Genomic DNA, 17,076 nt, shown 5'->3' on the forward strand with positions numbered 1-17,076 from the left:
AGCACGGTCACCATGCCCAACTAAGGGGTTGGGGGATAGTGCAACAGGCAAGATGCTTGCCTTGCACAGGGCAAACGGGTTTAATTGCTCGCACCCCACAGGGTCCCTCCAGCCCCACTGGGAGTGATCACTGAACAGTCAGGAGCAAGCTCGGAGCACGTCTGGGTGTGGGACCCCAAACAAAAATAAATAAAATGTTTTGGGGAGTTGGGACCACACCCAGCAGTGCTCAGGGCCTGTTCCCGGCTCTGGGTCCAAGGTCCACATGCAGTTCTGGAGTGGAACCAACACTGTAAGCATGCAGGTCGGTGCCTGGGCCCCTCCTGTCTTAGCTCTGCCGCCCCCAAGTCAAACTTATATTCCTTCATTTTATTTTTGCTTTATTTGGGGGGGGTCACACCCAGTGATGCCTAGAACTTATCCCCAGCTCTGCACTGAGGATTCACTCCTGGCAGGGTTCACGGAACCATATGGGATGCCAGGGATGGGACCTGGTCGGCCACATACATGGCAGGCAAGTTTCCTCCATCCGGACTATCACTCCGGCCCCAGACTTAACTAAAAGTGCAGGCAGGGGGGCTGGAGCAATACGATAGCACAACGGGTAGAGTGTTTGCCTTGCACGTGGCCAACCAGGGTTCAATTCCCAGCATCCCATGTGGTCCCCAAGCCAGGAGTAACCCCTGTGCATCACTAGGTGTGACCCAAAAAGCAAAATAAATAAATAAAATAAAATAAAAAGCACAGGCGGCTTTGGGAATATGCATGTGAAATTACAAATTGGAATGATGCTGTGGATAAGTGTGAATCCAGGTCTGTGGGGAAGGGGCTCCCCCTAGCGGTCAGGTATGACGGGTGCGGCTGGTCTTCAGAGAGTCAAGAAGTGGGGACCAGGAGAGGTGGGAACAGTGAGACTGGAGAAGGGTCCTCCTGACCCACCGCCACTGCTGGTTGGCGTCCTTCATGCTGTCCATGGAAAGACGGGGAAGGATTGGATCGACAGCACAGCAGGGAGGGCACTGCCTTGCACGTGGTCGACCCAGGTTCGATCCCCAGTGCCGGTGTATGGCCCCTGACCACGGCCAGGAGTGATCCCTGCGTGCAGAGCCAGGAGGAAGCCCTGAGCATGGCTGGATGGGACCCAAATCCCAAAACTGGCGGGCGGGGTAGAAGGAGCAAGGGGGAACAGACGTTTGAAAGTCAGCTGCAAGTCCCCAGGACTTTCCCAGCCCCCTCCTCCTGAGGTTCGGGGTTGCTGCCTCCTGCCACAGGCTCTGGAGCTGACGTCAGCTGTAACAGCATCTGCTCGGGGATGAGGGATGGCTTTCCGGACCAAAGGCGCTCCCTCTGGCGCTTCTAGAACCTTCCCATGCCGTTTCCTTTCCAAACAGCAGGGTTCGCTCCACTCAGACGACAGCGATAAATGTTCCAAGTCATTTTTATTTTAGATACAAGAGAGGTACAAATGTATTTACAGTTGTACATATACAATCAAATAATATATATCACAGTTTCGTAAATATCATTTTAGATAAATATTTACAAGGTTAAAGTGACCATTTTATGGAAGTAGAACACAGTTTCTTGAAAACTCTATACACTTTATACTTTCATTAATATTATTATAGTTTTTTTTTTAATTTACAAAACGCCGAAGAGAATTCGGGTAAATGACTGCAATGTGGGGTACCCGCCACCAGAGGGCGCGCGCAGCCGGAGTAAGGGGACCCAGGAAGGGTCCGATCAGGCGTGGACGCGCACGGCGGACCCCTCCGGTCTCGCCCCTGCGCACCCCGCGCGGCTCGGGAGCACTTTGCAGCTAGGAAGGTGCATCTGGCCCGCCTCTGGCTAGAGGGTGGCGAGAAGCAGGGAAACGTCCCCTTTCTAAACGAGACGGCAGAGCTGGAGGCGCGTTGGTCCAGCTTTCATTTTACCGTTAGAAAGGGGGAAACTGAGGCCCAGGGAGAGGCGGGACTTGCCCGAGATCCCGCCGTGAATGTCCGTTTTGCCCCGGGTGACACATGGGGGGTGACGAAGGCCAGAAAGGGTGTAAACGCCGCCCCGCCCGCCGGCCCCTGCGCGGGCAACCCCCAACTGGCAAGGTCGACGGGACCCTGCACACCGCAGGGAGGATGGAAAGGGGCCGCTCTGCGCCCCTGCCTGCCCCAGCCCTCCTTTCACCAGCTCCCCCCGGGGCTGTGGGGGCTCCGTCCCTGGATCAGCCGGGGGACACCCCCCTTCCCAAGAGCCGGGGAAGGGAGTGGTTCCTCTGAGACCTGGGGCAAAGAGCGTCTGCCCGGAAGAGCGGGTCACTCCGAGGTGCGGGTCACTCCGAGGTGCGAGTCACTCCGAGGTGCGGGTCCCCCCGAGGTGCGGGTCCCCCGAAGCCACGAGGGGGCCAAAGGACCGGGCAGAAGAGCAAAAACAGCGGAGCGGTGGGGGGCGCGCTCCCGCCTCCGTGGCCGCTGGTGGTGCGCGAAGCGGGTGCGCCCGAGAGGGGAGCGCGCGGGGCGGGGGCGCGTGGAAAGTGCGCGCGAGGTGGTACGAGCGGGGCAGGTGCGCCCTCGAGGGGTGCTCGCGGGCCGGGGGCGCGCGAGGCAGAGCGCGCAGGGGATGCGCGGGGCGGTGGGTGTGCCCGAGGTGCGGGTACGCGCGAGATGGGCGCGCGCCGGGCAGGTGTACCCGCGAGGTGTGAGATGGGCGCGCGCGGGGCGGGAGCGCGCGAGATGGGTGCGCAGGGGGCGGGGGCTCGCGGGGCGGCGGGGGCGCGCGGGGCGGGAGCGCGCGAGATGGGTGCGCGGGAGCGGGGGCGCGTTGGGCGAGGCGCGCGGGGCGGGGCGCGCGGGGCGGCGGGGGCGCGCGGGGCGGCGGCGGCGCGCGGGCGGCGGGCGCGCTCACAGCACCATGGCGGGCAGGTGGTGCGCGGCCGCGGCGGCGGCGGCGGCGGCGGCGAGCGCGGGCGCGTGCGCGTGCGGCGCGGGCAGCGCGGGCGAGTGCGCCTGCAGCGCGGCGCTGGGCGGCCGGTGGCGCGCGCTCTTCTGGTGGGCGCGCAGGCCGGCCAGCTGCGAGTAGGCGCTCTGGCACACCTGGCACTTGTAGGGGCGCTCGCCCGTGTGCAGGCGCACGTGGTTGCGCAGCGTGGACGACTGGCTGAAGCGGCGGTTGCAGAAGCGGCACACGAAGGGCTTGTCCAGCGTGTGGATGCGCATGTGCGAGCGCAGGTTGCTGCGGGAGTTGAAGCCGCGGTGGCAGATGACGCAGCGCATGCGGCCCGCCGTGCCCGCCGCCGAGTCCGCGGGGTGGAAGTCCTCTGGGGGGGGACAAAGGGCAGCCGCGTTAGAGCCCGCTGGACCCCACAGCCAGGCCGGGGGAGCTCCCGGGACTCACGCAACCCCAACGTCCGGAGCTGTGAAATGGGTACCACCACCCCCCGGACGTTCTCGAAGGTTCCCTGCCCTTCCCGGTAACTCGTCTACCCCCCGCCACCGCCCCGCTCTGCACAGGGAGCTGCGCCCCCCTTTTCTCAGCCCTGGGTGGGAGACGGTCACAGAACCAGCCCACGAGCTCCCCCTCCCGGAGAAACGGGAGACACTGGCGCTGCGGAGGGTCCCGGGAACCGTCTCTGAAAGAGAGGGGGTCACCCCCTCCCACGGGACTTGCACCGAGTCCCCAAGTAGGGTCGTGCCGTGGAAAGGCGAGGCTGAGCCCAAGACTTGGCACCCGCTAGGTGGGTCCCGTGGGGGCGGCTTCCCGGGAGACGGCATGAGGGCGGGGCCGGGAAGAAGCTCCCAGACCGTCTCAGCTCTCCTCGCCTCTCCAGGCCCCCCACGCCCGGCTCCTTGCTTGAGGACCCGCCCCCTCGCCACCACTGCCTGCCCCCAGCCTGCTCCCACCCCTGCCTGGGCCGGGGGACACTATCAAGGCTGCTGGGAACACAGGTATATGGTCCCCTGAGCACTGTCAGGAGTGATTCCTGAGCTCGGAGTCAGCGGCACCGGGTGTGGCCCAGAAATAAACACAAAAAGAAAGTCAAAGCTGCTCCATGGTGCTAGAGATTGAATTCTCGGGGATCCGGGAGGGGGGGTGGGTGTCCCCAAACCTGGGCTCCCTGCCCCCCCATCACCTTGCAGCCACCTACCATGTTTGTTCTTCTTCTGCTCCTCCTCCAGCCCCGGCACGCCCGGGATCCCCAGGAAGGTGTTGTGAGAGTTCCCGTACCACACCAGCAGCTCCTGGTCCGGGGGGATCATCTACGGGAGAGGCCAGAGGTCAGGGGGCTCCGCCTCCCAACCGGCCCAGGGCGACCTCCACCAAGCCAACAGCCCAATACTCCCTCCCCCATGCTGGCAAGGAGCAGGGGCGTGGGGAGGAGCTGTGCAGCCCGCCACCCCGCCCGCCTCCTCGCCCCGCTGCTGGGAACCCAACCCGCTCCAAGCTGACACGGCCCCAGGTGGGGGCTGGAGCTAAAGTGGGCGGCATATCCGGGGGGCCTTGGGTGGTGGACACAGTCTGGTGCACACACGGCAGCCTGTCATCTGTCCCTCTGTCCCCAGCCACGGGGCGCGTGACGCACGCGTGGCAGAGACTAGCAAACGCTGCTGAAATTAGGGCCTGCGTGGAACAGAATCGGTGGCACTTTGTCTTGGATGGAGATGGCCCCATCAAGGGTGACTGGGCTCAGAGGGGGATCTGATCACCGCCCCCCCTGCAGCCTGGGCCACCCTAAAGGGGCCCACCAGGCACTCAGGGAGAGCCGGCCACACTCCCACATGTGGGCCCGCAGTGCCAGTCCAGGGGGGCAGAGGAGAGGGGGCGCCCGCCAGAGTGACGGCACGAAAGCACACAGGATTCCATCGGGGTGTCACGGCCCCCAGAAGTGCCCCTTGCCAGAAGGCCCTGCCCCTCTTTCTGGTCTGGCTTGCAGGTATCCCACCTTCTAGAAGCTTCTGGTCTGCACCATTCAGCCGAGTGGCTCTGAGCCCCTGAGCCCTGCACAGCCCAAAGCGGACCCCGATGGCCAAAGAGGTGCCAGGGTGCCCCGCAGCTGCCCCTCCTGACCCCACCTGGGCTGGGTCAGCCCTGCCCAGTGCTCCCAAAGGCCTCAGGGTCAGGGAGGGAGAAGCCAGGCCGGGGGCAAAGCCCAGGAGAGACTGGCCTGGTGGCCTGGTCGGGGTGCAGGGAGGTTTGGGACGGGGCACAGGGAGAGTTCTGGTCGGACCCCTTAGGAAAGGGATGAAAAGAGAGGAAACTATTTCTGAGACCCCCTGTGTAAGTGGAGGTGCCGGGGCCAGGGGACCCCTGCATCCACTGGGATGCACTCAGCTGCACTGGGGGGCCCCCTCAGCCTCCCCACATGCTTGTTGGGGTTCAGCAGCCCGAGTGGCCACACCCTCCTGCTCCCCCAGGTCAGCACAGGTAAGGGGGGTCCAGTGAGCACCACAGACCACCCACTGCTGTCGCTCCAGGCCCCTCCCCACAGCGTCTTCACTGCCAGTAAAGTGGCGGGTCCCGGGGCCTGTCAAAGCCTCGCAGAGACCGTCGCAGGGGTGAGGAGGCGGGTGCCGATGGCTCGGCCCAGATCCTGAATCAAACTCCGTGCAGTGAGCGGGAAGACCGTTTCTCAGAGCCGGGGCCGTAACTGCACCCGGGAGCGCGTCGTTTATGGATGACCTGCTTCTAAACAGACGGAGATGAATTCCGCTAATTTGAAGTAATGACCCCACTGAGGCAGACACACAGCCGGATCATGTGACTCCCGCGAGAGGGGCCCGAGCCCTTGTCGGCTCGGCTCGTGGCAGCCCGGAGCCCTGCGGTGGCCGAAAAACCAAATACTGTTTTCAGGGCTAGTGAGACGGTGCGGGAAAGCTTCTGTCCCTACCCCATGCATCTGACTTTTTAAAAACAATAAGGCCTGGGGCCAGAGGTGACCTGCAGCGGGCAGGGGGCTCGCCTTGCACACGGCCAACCCAGGCTTGTTCCCTGAGACCCCCGAGGGTCCCCCGAGCCCGAGCACAGAGCCAGGAATAAGCCCTGAGCACCACCGATGTGTCCAACAGACCAATAAATATAGAACAAGGGGGCCGGGGGCTGGGGAGGGCACTGGCCTGGCTCCCGGCCGGATTCAACCCCCAGCTGCCTCTACAGTCTCCTGAGCCCTCCAGGACCGATCCCTGAGCACAGAGCCAGGAGTCAGCGCTGAGTACAGTTGGTGTGGCACACATAACAAAACAGACAAACAACAGCAACCAAATAAGCAGGGCCAGAGATCCAGAGTGCGGGTTTGGTTCCTGGCATCACATACGGTCCCCCAAGCGCTGCCAGGAGTAAGCCCTGGTGGGAAGCTGGGAGTAAGTCCTGAGCACTGCCAGGTGTAGTCCCCATACCAAAATAATAATAGTAGTAATAATAATAATAATAATAATAACAATTTTAATTTTAAAAATTGTTTGCTTTTATACCAAATTATTTTAAAGATTTTTTTTTTGCTTTATAGGTCACACCTGGCAATGCAGAGGGGTCACTCCTGGCTCTGCACTCAGGAATCACCCCTGGCAGTGCTCAGAGGACCATATGGGATGCTGGGATTCGAACTCGGGTCGGCTGCGTGCAAGGCAAACGCCCTCCCCGCTGTACTATTGCTCCAGCCCCTAAACATATTTTTTTTTTGGTCCTTCAAGCTCACTCAGAGCCTACTCCTGCTCTGTATTTAGCGATCACTCCTGGCAGACATGCGGATCGGAGGGGGTGGTGGGGATCAACTCTGGGTCAGCTGCATGAAAGGCAGATGCCTTACCCTCCGAACTCTCTCCCTGACCCCCAAGTTTTAACACTTTTGTTATTGCTTTTGGGTCACACCCAGCAATGCTCAGGGGTTTCTCCTGGCTCTGCATCTGGAGTTACTCCTGGCGGTTCCCCAGGGACCACACGGGATACCAGGACCGAACCTGGGTCAGCCGTGTGCAGGACAAATGCCCTCCCCCTTGGACTACTGCTCCAGCCCCCAAATCAAAGCATTTTTTTTTTTTTGCTTTTTGGGTCACACCTGGCGTTGCACAGGGGTTACTCCTGGCTCATGCACTCAGGAATCACCCCTGGCGGTGCTCAGGGGACCCTATGGGATGCTGGGAATCGAACCTGGGTCAGCCGCGTGCAAGGCAAACGCCCTCCCCTCTGTGCTATCGCTCCAGCCCCCAAAGCATTTTTAAAGAAAGTCTATTGGGACCCGACCCCACTGGAATTGAGCTAGAGAAGGGTGGGATAGAGCCAGTGGTCCTGGAGGCAGCTGCGTCTGCACAGAGGCCCAGAACTGGGGTCTCTCGAGGGAGAGGAGACCCCTTCGGAGTTCTGAGAAGCAGCAGCTGCCCCTGCAGACTGCTCTGGGGGTCCCTCCCGCCACTCCGGGGAAGGAACCCTAGGGAACAACAACCTTTTCCTAGGATTGTGATTACTATTATCCGGTGGTTCCCGGCTCCCCGCAGTTAACTCCTAAGAGCAGTGGCTGTCGCCCCCAGGTCCCCCAGGACACAATCTCCTTAGGGTCTGCGCTACAGCCAGTCAGGGTCTCAGTCCCAGGCTCAGAGAACCGGGCGAGTGCCCAGGCTCTCCCGCAAGCAGCAGGCACTGGCTCAGGTCATGCTATGCAGGGCCGAGCAGCCTAGAGCCCACCCCAGCACCCACATCATGTGTCCCCAAGACCGGGCGGGGGGAGGGGGGGAGGGCGGTATTCACCCCGCGCCTTTCCCGGATAATGACGTGAGTGCTCAACGGGCACTTCCGAACCCGGCCTCCAGGCTACAAGTTTGCCTCAGCCCCATTCCTGGTTTTTTCAAAGTAATGGGGTCCGGGGGCTGTTTCCCTAATAGAAATTCCTGGCACATGATGGATCAGGCTCCCGCGAGACTCCAGGGCCCTCCCCGGCCCGGCGGGACAGCAGCCGGAGCGGAGAAGGAGTCCGCGTCATCTGGACGAGTATCAATTGCCACTGTAGCTCAGATGTCCTGACACACCAATTAATAGAGACTCAGCAAACAGGGAGGCCCCAGGGCGCGGGATCAGCCTCCTACCAGCAACCTGACCCTTGCGCTCTGTCCATCAGGCCGGGGCGGTACCCAGGGCACTGGCTGCGAGTCTGCGGCGCCGAGGCCCTCTGCCCAGGCTGCGTCATCTCTGAGCCAGTCCTTAACCAGAACACCCACAGGCACCCCTGGCCTGGCCCAGCCAAGAGAAGCAAATACGGCGAAGGGACACCAGGAACCAGAATCTCAATGGCCCCACACCGGAGGGAAAGAAACAGAAAGAAAGAAAACACCCAGACTAGGAAAAGGAAAAGGGGAAAAATGGAAAGTTGCTAAATCCTTTTTTTTTTTTTTTTTTTTTTTTTAGCTTTTTGGGTGGTACCTGGCTCTGCACTCAGGAATTACCTATGGAGGTGCTCAGGGGACCGTATGGGATGCTGGGAATCGAACCCGGGTTGGCCGCGTGCAAGGCAAATGCCCTCACCGCTGTGCTGTCACTCCAGCCCTGGAAAGTTGCTAAATCCTAAACCGGAGCCGAGAGATAGTCCAGGCTTAACGTGCTAGCTTGTGCCAGCAGACCTGGGTTCTGTCCCTCGCACCCTCTGAGCCCGCCAGGAGTGATTCCTGAGCACAAAGCCAGCAGGAAGCCCTGAGCACTGCTAGATGTGGCCCAAACAGAATAAAAACACTGGGAGAAAAAATCCAAATCTCCTAGCCCTTTCCTGCAGGAAGCTCTTATGATTCTCCAGCTGGCGCCCACTCAGTCTTAGTGGGCACTTTACAGAAATATCCTTCAGGGACCTGGGCTGAGAGTCCATTTTTCTGGGGGAGGCGGGCAGCCGGTAACAGTCTTTTTTCTTTCTTTCTTTCTTTCTTTCTTTCTTTCTTTCTTTCTTTCTTTCTTTCTTTCTTTCTTTCTTTCTTTCTTTCTTTCTTTCTTTCTTTCTTTGTAGTTATCAGATGCAGGTCCATGTTTTCTTTGAAATGGATGGATTGATTGTTATGGGGCAATCGGGGATGGAGCCAGGGCTCCCTGGCCCACACAAAGCACTCCCCCTCCATCTGAGCACCTCCCTGCCTCGGTGAGCCTCTGCCCAGCCTGCCCCGACCCCAACCCCACCTGGGCATGAATCAGGCTGGAGGGGGTCGAGGTGCAGCTGTGGGACAGGAGAGAGCTGAAGCCTGCGGATGGAACGAAGACATTTCTCCCCATTCCAGGGCACGGGAGAGACAGAGACAGCAGCTACAAAACAGGAAGAACTGCCAGGGGAGAAACAAACAACAGAGGCCAGGGGCCAGAGAGACGGGACCGCGGCTAAGACAGCCGCCTTCACGTGGTTGGCGCGGGTTCATCCTGGCATCGCTTGTGGCCCCCTGAGCCCTAGCAGGAGCGATGATCCCGGAGCGCAGAGCCAGGAGGAAGCACAGCTGGGTGTGGCCCACAACAAAGCAAAACAAACCAAAAAACCAAGCTGAGAAGGAAGAGGAGGAGGAGGAGGAGGAGGAGGAGGAGGAGGAGGAGGGAAAGAAGAGGAGGAGGAAGAGGAGAAAGAAAAGGAGGAAGAGACAGTGGAGAAGGAGGAGGAGAAAGAGAAGGGGAAGACGAGGAGGAGGAGGAGGAGGAAGAGAAGAAAGAGAAGAGAAGGGGAAGAAGAGAAAGAGGAAGAGGAGGAGAAGGGGAAGAAGAGGAGGAGGAGAAAGAAAAGAAGGAGGAAGAGACGGTGGAGGAGAAGGAAGAGGAGAAAGAGAAGGGGAAGAGGATAGGAAGTAGAGGAGGAGGAAGACGAGGAGGAGGAGGAGGAGGAGGAGAAGGAGGAGGAGGAGGAGGAAGAGGAGGAGGAGGAGGAAGAGGAGGAGGAAGAGGAGGAGGAGGAGGAGGAGGAGGAGGAGGAGGAGGAGGGGATGGGGGAGGAGGAGGAGGGGGAGGAGCTCCTGAAGGGCCCCTGGCTTGGTGCTCTTCCCCAACTCCCGCCCCACGAGCAGCGTCTGTCCTGGAGGCGGGTCGCAGTGTGAGAGCCGTGGCCAGGGTCTCGCGGAGAGTCTGCTGAGGAGACTCCCCAGACGGGCAGAGGCCTGGCGCCCCCCCCACCCCGCACAGGGCCTGTGCCCTGGACCCCTCCCTCTCCCTCTGCTATCAGCGGAAGTTTCCGACCCTCTTTCTCCATCTGCTGGACTCCGACCCTCCCGGGAGACGCTCACTCGCCAGCCCGCTGGGCCTGCATTTCTGCACAGCGCCCGCTGGTGCTCCTCGGCCGATCCTCCGCCCACCTTGTGGTCCCGGTGCCCAGGGCAAAACGGGCCCGGGGGCCCCATGGTGGTGCAGCAGGAAGCCGGCCTCTGTCCTTTCTCCAGACGTGTATCAGTGTGCCTGTGTGCATATGTGCACTTGTGTGCATGCATATGTGTGTGTCGGTATGTGCATATGTGTGCGTGTATGTCACTTGTGTGTCTGCATGCATGCACATGTGCATATGTATGCCTGTGTGTGAGCATGTGTATCTGTGCTGTGTGTGCTTGTGTGCCTGTGGTTTATGTGCGTGTGTGCCTGTGCATTCGTGGTTGTGTGTTTCCTTGTGTGGCTTCTTGGGACACATCCAGCATGTCCAGGGGTCACCGTTGGCCCTGCATTCAGGAGTTACTCTGGATGGACTCGGGGGACCAGATGGGACGCTGGGGATCGAATCTGGGTCAGTGTGAAAGGCAAAGGCCCTCCCCACTGTACCATCTCCCCGACTCTACTTGCATGGCTTTTTGTGTGCCTGTGTGCATACATGTGTGTGGCCATATGGTTGTATGTCTGCCTGTGTATATGTCCCTGTGTGAGGCACGCATGTGCCTGTATACATGTATATTGCAGGTCTGTGTACATACATGTGTCTGTATACATGCGTGTCCCGTGTCTGCAAACATACACGTGTGCCTTGTGTATGCACACGTGTGGGGCACTGTGTGCCTGTGCAGTGTGCCAGGGCAGGGCGGGCAGTGGGATGTGCGTGTGAGTGGACAAGTGTCAGGCTGAGAAGCAGAGGGAGCGTGTGAGCTGGGACAGTCCAACTGCCACGCGGAGGACGTGCCCCGGGGCAGTGGTCACGGCGAGCTCTCTCTCGGCTGGGGCCACCTTCCAGCTGCCCTCACGGCCTCGTGCCTGTCCCACTCGCAGGAGCCACACTCTCACCTTTCTACCTGCCACCTTCGTACCCACTCAGCCACCGGCGCTGACCGAGGGAATCCCGGGCTCTGGATATCTGGGGACAGTCTGACCCTGGTTCTAGAACCTTCCCTTCAGGCCCTTAGAAAGACTTGGGGCTCTGCATTCTGGGGGGTGAACAGACTAAAGGAAGGTTGTTCTCCAGCCTGGGGTGGGGGCTCATCAGGTCCCCCAAGTCTCCAGACTCACCCCTACCCAGAGACACGCGATTGCCCCTGCAGAGGACCAGAAGGGCCAGGAAAGTGGGGCAGCCCCACACTCAGCGCCTCTCCCGGCCTGCCGGAGGGAGTCGGGGTCTGCAGTCCAGGGCCAGGTGCCAAGCAAATGTCCCTCTGCGGACCACTGTCCAGGTCCCCCGGCCCCCAGCCAGAACTCGGCCAGCTGCTGTACTCGGCCCCTGTCCCGGCTTCCGGCCAGCCCCTCCCCATCCTGACGCCCCTTTGTCCACTCCTGCATGTCCCTTGCTCCGGGCCTGCTCAGCCCCCGCCCTGCAGTTCCCCATCCGCTACTCCCCTGCCCTGAGCACCCACTCCCGACTGGGCTGCCTGCTTGTGAGGTCATCCTGGCCCCGGCCCGCCGTGGGCTGAAGCCTGGGCTGAACGCACACACCCAGCGGCCAGGGGACACAGGACATCCAGAGCAGCCAGTGGCAGGAAGGTGACGCCCCACAGGCCGAGAGGGTCCCCCAAGGCACTGGCCTTTCTGGCCCAACAGAGCCGCCTCTCGCTCTCTGGAGACCAACGTCCAGCCCAGGACGCTCTCAGCAGAACTGGGGCCTCAGGGCGGAAGCGGTCCCCACCCTCACCCTCACCCTCACCCTCACCCTCACCGTGGCCTCTGGCCCCGGGGCCATGCCCCTCCGCTCACCACTGCCCCAGGCAGGACCCTGCGTGCCCGACGCACACCCACCTCGATGGCCTTGTAGAAGATACTGGTGCCGATCTGGACCACCTCGAGGTTCTGCTCCTGCTCGTTGCGTGCGCACTTGATGTAGGTCATCCAGCTGCGGTGGTCCTCCTGGCTGGCGTCGATGAAGTAGCGCACGGTCCCGTCCTCATTGAACACCTGGGCGCAGGGCACGGCCGGGTGAGCGGGGCGGGGGGGGGGTCTTGTCCCCTCGGCCCCTCACAATCACACTCTCTCCTTCTGCCAGCCGCCCCAGAGGGGGGAGCACGGCTCTTCTCCCCTCCACGTCCAGGGCTGGTTGGGGGCAGGAGTACCCGCGCACAGGCCCCCCGGGCCCCTGGTGCCACCTTCTCCCCACCCCCCGGGGAAGGTGCCCGCTGCTGACCAGACAGCCTGGCGCCCACGAGCTCCCACAGGATGCAAAGTGCTCCCGGGAGCACGATGGCCTCCGTAGAGGACGCCGTAGGGGGAGGGGGCGGCTGTGGCCCTCTGCCAGATGTCAGCCTCTTGGTGGGAGCCACCAGGGGGACGGGTGCGGGGGGGGCAGGAGAGACGGAGCAGCAGGGATGGCACCTGCCCTGCGTGTGGCTGACCGGGGTTGGACCCCGGGCACCACACAGGATCCCTAGAGCCCCTCCGGGAGTGATCCCTGAGCACAGTCAGGAGGAGGGGAGGAGGCCCCGAGCACTGCTGGGTGTGGCCCCCAAACAAAACAAAACAAATCAGACAAACAAACAAAAAGCCTCAGAGACCCATTGGTCCCCACGTCCAGCCCTGGTCACGGCTGTAGGAAGCAGAAGCTTTGCCCGGCCTGGGCCAGCGGGGTCCAGTCCCGGGGCTCCGACTGTCCACCTCAGGTGCCCTGACCAGCTGCAGGCTTTGTCTCTGGGGTGTGTGTGTGTGTGAGTGTGTGTGTGTGTGTGTGTGTGTGTCAGTGTGTGTGTGCGCCAGGTGGGGGCTGCAGGGAGGGGTGGGGGTGAAACTAGTTTCCGGGAAGGGGTGCGCCAGCCTAGGTCAGCAGGGGCAGTGCCCCGGGGAAGGGCCGGGGAGGGCCCTCCTGCTCTGGCACTGCTGGGGGCAGGACTAGCCTTCCTGCTGTGATGCAGACACAAGGCTCAGGGCCCACCTCAGGGCCAGTTCCTCCCCCCGTCCTTTTTTTTTTTTTTTTTTTTTTTTTTTTGCTTTTTGGGTCTCACCCAGCAATGCTCCGGGGTTACTCGTGGCTCATGCACTCAGGAATCCCTCCTGGCAGTGCTCGGGGGACCCTATGGGACGCTGGGAATCGAACCCGGGTTGGCCCTGTGCAAGGCCAACGCCCTCCCCGCTGTGCTGTCTGTCACTCCAGCCCTCCTCCCTGCTCCTTTTAAAACTGTATTATTTGTTTGCTCTGAGGCCACACCTAGCAGTGCTCAGGCCTTACTCCACGCTCTGCACTTAGGGATCACTCTTGGCAGTGCTCAGGGGACCACATGGGATGCTGAGGCTCAAACCCGGGTGGGCCGCGTGCAAGGCAAGTGCCTTCCCGCTGAGCTACCGCTACTCATTACCCACCGGTGGCCTGGGCCAAGGATGCGGCCCCACAGGCAGCCTCCTTCCGCCTCCAGCATCCCGTTAGTCTCCTGCGGCAGGGCAGGCTCAGGGAAGGGGAGAGAGGAGGCTGGGGAGGCCCCTGGGCTGTGCAGGGGTGGGGCGTGCAGGGGAGGACAAGGCTGCTGCGGATGTCTGTGCTCCTTCATGCAATGGGGGCCACAGCGGGCTGCTCATGAGAAGGGGGGCCGGTGTTCTGGAGCTGGCCTGGACAGTGACCTTCAGACAACCCCCCCCCCCCGTCCCGGAGACCCTCGGTGGTCTGGGCCCCCCCGTACCTCCCACATCAGGTTGTTATTTTTGCAGATGTCCACGTGCTCCGGGGCGATCACTCGGCCGGTGAAGGGACCCATCTCCGTGCCCGCCTTGATCCAGGTCTTGGAGAAGATGCCCAGGCCCTCTCCGGGGATGGAGCTCTGGGCGATGACCACCTCGGTGGGCAGCACCAGGCTGGAGAGTTTCTGCACCTCTGGAGGGGAGCAGGAGGCTGGGTCAGTCCCTCGCCAACGGCCGGCCCCTGCCTTCCTTCCCAGAAGGGTTTCAAGGCAGCAGGGCGTGGTTTTAGAAACCGGTAAACTGAGGCCAGCTCCATGAGAAGGAACTGATGGTTCACGAGGGACTCGTGAGCCGTGGAAAAATCTCGGTGCACCGTGCACAGCCAAGGCCGTGGTCGGAGGCGCTAGGTGACTCCAGGTGGTTTCCCTGCTGGGAGTTCTCGGAACCCCCACCCCAGAGTCCCCGCCCAGAACCCCCACCCAGAAAGGGCCGGCAAGGAAGCGCTGCCCCGGGGCGGCTGCGTAGGGGAAAAGCCATCTCGGGCTCGGCAGGACGCCGGAGGCGCGGGTCCGAGCACGACTCCTCTGCGCCCGGGATCGGGATCGGATCCTGTGTCCGGCAGCCGAGGAGCCCAGACCCCGGCGAGCCCTCCAGGGGCCTCTTTGGACGAAGAAGAGCCGGTGCAGTTACCTCGCACAACTCCCGGGGTCCCCCTGTCCCCGAAGGAAGGGAGCGGCACGGGGGGCGGCGGGGGCGGCCCCGTGTCTTACAAGGTTCCCCTCTAAGCTACCTGGGAAAAGAGCGCGCTGGAAGCGGGGTTAAACGGTGCCCACAGCGGCGCGGCCGGCGATTCGTCACGCTGTTAACGTGATCTTATTCACTGCGCCCCATTCGAAAGCAATGGTTAATTCTAAATTCATTAGCCCGGGAAGAATGCTGTAGCAGTAAATCGTAGCTCAATGCGGAGGGGACTTGTTTAAAAGGGGCCGAGGAATTCCCCTCACAAAAAGCGGGGATCAGATGGTCGACACAGCGTGAATGGAAGTGGATTCAGTGTTCACGGTGAATTAGGAGAGGAACAGAGATCGCGGGGCGGGGGGCGCCGGCGCCGGGCAGAGATGCCAGCGCCCGCGAGAGATATTGTTCGCCGGCTGATGAATGAGGAGCGAGCACTTGAGACATCGCAGAGAAAAGAAACTTTCCTCGCCCCCCGGGCTCGCTCCGCCGCCTTTTCTGGCCGCCCGCCCTCCGCCCCCTCCCCGGCCCCCTGCTGTCTTTTAAAGTTCTCGCTTTAAGTGGGAACTTTCGCGGGTCAAGCCCAAGTTAACTAAATGAATTTAAAACCCGTTCTCTTTCAGTCAACTGCTATTACACGCCTATAAGCAGTGAGCGCCGGGAACCGCCGTCTCGCTGCAGCGAGGGGCGGGCAAGGGAACGCGGGGGGCGGCGGGCGGCCGGCCGGGGCCGGGATCCCCGCTCCGGCTCCTCTCCTCCTTCTCCTCCTCCTCTCCTCCTCCGTCATCCCCGCTCCTCTTTGCGGGGCGCGCGGGGCCTGCGGGGCGCGGCGCGCGGGGCCGTTCCCGGCCCTGCCGGCTCTGGCCGCTCCTCCCGGCTCGGGCCGGCGCGGACGCGGAGGCCCGCGGAGCCTCTGCAATGCCCGGGTGGGCGCGGCCGTCGCGACCCCCCGCGCTCTCCTCCGCAGCCTCGCGCGCACCGCGGACTCGGGGCCGCCAGGCGGCGGGGACGCGGCCAGCTTCGACGGCGCGACGACTCACCGCCCGAGAAGGACTGCGCCAGGACCTCGGCCGTGAAGGCGGTCTTGGGGCTGGCGTGGTGACTCTTGTCTTCAAAGAGCTGCTCGCCCAGCACGTTGCGCCAGCGGCCGTACAGGAAGCTGTGCAGGATGTCGGACGTGATGACCTCGGCCAGCGCCAGCCCCGGCGCCTTCAGCCCTGTCTTGAGCACCAGGGCCTCCGCCGGGAGCACGGAGCCCATCATGGGCGGCCCGGGGGGCTCGCCGGCACCGGGCGGTTCGGGAAGGGCCGGGCCGCGCCTTCGCGGGGCGGTGCGGGGCGCGCGGGCAGCGGCGCCGCGAGCCGAGGGCTGTGGCGCGGGGACCACAGGCAACCGCGGAGCGGGGGGCGATCAGGACGGGGACGCAGGAGGGAGCGGGAGGAGAGGGGGTGGCAGGGAGGAAGGTGAAGAGGGGGAGCGAGGCAGAGCGCACCAGAGAGAGAGAGAGAGAGAGAGAGAGAGAGAGAGAGAGAGAGAGAGAGAGAGAGAGAGAGAGGGAGAGAGGCAGGAATCAGCCGCGAAGGCAGAGGCGGCGCCGAGGGCTGCAGACAGGGGTGGAGGCGGAGGCGGGTGCGGGGCGGGGGTGCGGGCGGGCGGGAGGCGGGCGGCTGCGGAGACGCGGCGGCGCTCGGACGCGCGCTCGCCTCTCGCACACCCGGCCCGGACCGTCTCCCCCTTGGCAAAATCTCAGCGCCTTTATAGGAGCCGCAGCGACCCTCCTAATTGGTTATTAATGACCCCCTGACGTCCGACGACAGACTTGGAGTACCCGGCCGGGCTCGAGGAGGCTCCGCGGCGAGAGCGCAGAGGGCGGGGGCGCGGGGCCACTCGGCACCGTCCCCTCCTCCTCCTGCCCATCGCGGCCCTACCTCCCCCCTCCTCCTCCTCCTCCTCTCTCTCCGTGGGAAGCGCCGGGGCAGGGAGGGGGGATTCAGCCCGCGGCGAGGAGAGGAGGGAGCCGGGCCAGGGAGGGGGATGGCAGCGAGCCTCGTTGAGGTTCCCAGAACCCCACCGGGTAATTGGGGGACTCCAGGTCTCGACCCCCCGGGGGCCGCGCCCACCCACCGACTCAGGTTGGTTTGCGCTTCCCAGTCCCGCAGGCCTTCGCCTCCTTCCTCCCCGCTAGCAGGGCCTCTGGGTCGGGCCTGGTTCCAGAGTTTCTGGGCGCTCCGAACCCCCACATTGCCAGAGCCGCCCCGAAGAATCCCCGCCCGGGATGCGGGCAGCGCTGGTCTCCTGGCGGCTGGCGCAGCGGCGCCCGCGTTTCGTCTCACACGGGCCGGCGCCTCC

The 17,076-nt window shown here is 62.7% G+C and overlaps 2 protein-coding genes across 2 annotated transcripts; one reads left to right on the forward strand and one right to left on the reverse strand.

The window, feature by feature from the left end:
* Nucleotides 1-848: 848 nt before the first annotated feature.
* LOC129400876 (uncharacterized) lies at nucleotides 849-2,755 on the forward strand. Its single transcript, XM_055124141.1, has 3 exons — nucleotides 849-855; nucleotides 1,724-2,336; nucleotides 2,371-2,755. The coding sequence occupies exons 1-3, from the start codon at nucleotides 849-851 to the stop codon at nucleotides 2,693-2,695; spliced, it is 945 nt and encodes a 314-aa protein (XP_054980116.1). The 3' UTR covers nucleotides 2,696-2,755.
* Nucleotides 2,756-2,894: 139 nt separating this feature from the next.
* Nucleotides 2,895-15,990, reverse strand: PRDM12 (PR/SET domain 12). Its single transcript, XM_004613452.2, has 5 exons — nucleotides 15,768-15,990; nucleotides 13,995-14,185; nucleotides 12,133-12,288; nucleotides 4,139-4,250; nucleotides 2,895-3,310 (listed from the first exon to the last, which is right to left on the reverse strand). Exons 1-5 carry the CDS (start codon nucleotides 15,988-15,990, stop codon nucleotides 2,895-2,897), a joined length of 1,098 nt encoding a protein of 365 aa, XP_004613509.2.
* Between the last annotated feature and the right edge of the window lie 1,086 nt (nucleotides 15,991-17,076).

The sequence above is a fragment of the Sorex araneus genome, chromosome 1, assembly GCF_027595985.1.
Source record: "Sorex araneus isolate mSorAra2 chromosome 1, mSorAra2.pri, whole genome shotgun sequence".
Lineage (NCBI taxonomy): Eukaryota > Metazoa > Chordata > Mammalia > Eulipotyphla > Soricidae > Sorex > Sorex araneus.

Excerpts from the sequence above, each read along its gene's own strand:
- LOC129400876 (XM_055124141.1), top strand. Across the intron at positions 2,337-2,370 it reads GAGGTGCGGGTCACTCCGAG|GTGCGGGTCCCCCGAAGCCA; the intron begins GTGCGAGTCACT and ends GGTCCCCCCGAG.
- PRDM12 (XM_004613452.2), bottom strand. The coding sequence starts at position 15,990 with ATGATGGGCTCCGTGCTCCCGGCGGAGGCCCTGGTGCTCAAGACAGGG. Across the intron at positions 14,186-15,767 it reads GGCGCAGTCCTTCTCGGGCG|AGGTGCAGAAACTCTCCAGC; the intron begins GTGAGTCGTCGC and ends GCTCCCCTCCAG. Across the intron at positions 12,289-13,994 it reads ATAACAACCTGATGTGGGAG|GTGTTCAATGAGGACGGGAC; the intron begins GTACGGGGGGGC and ends CCCTGCGCCCAG.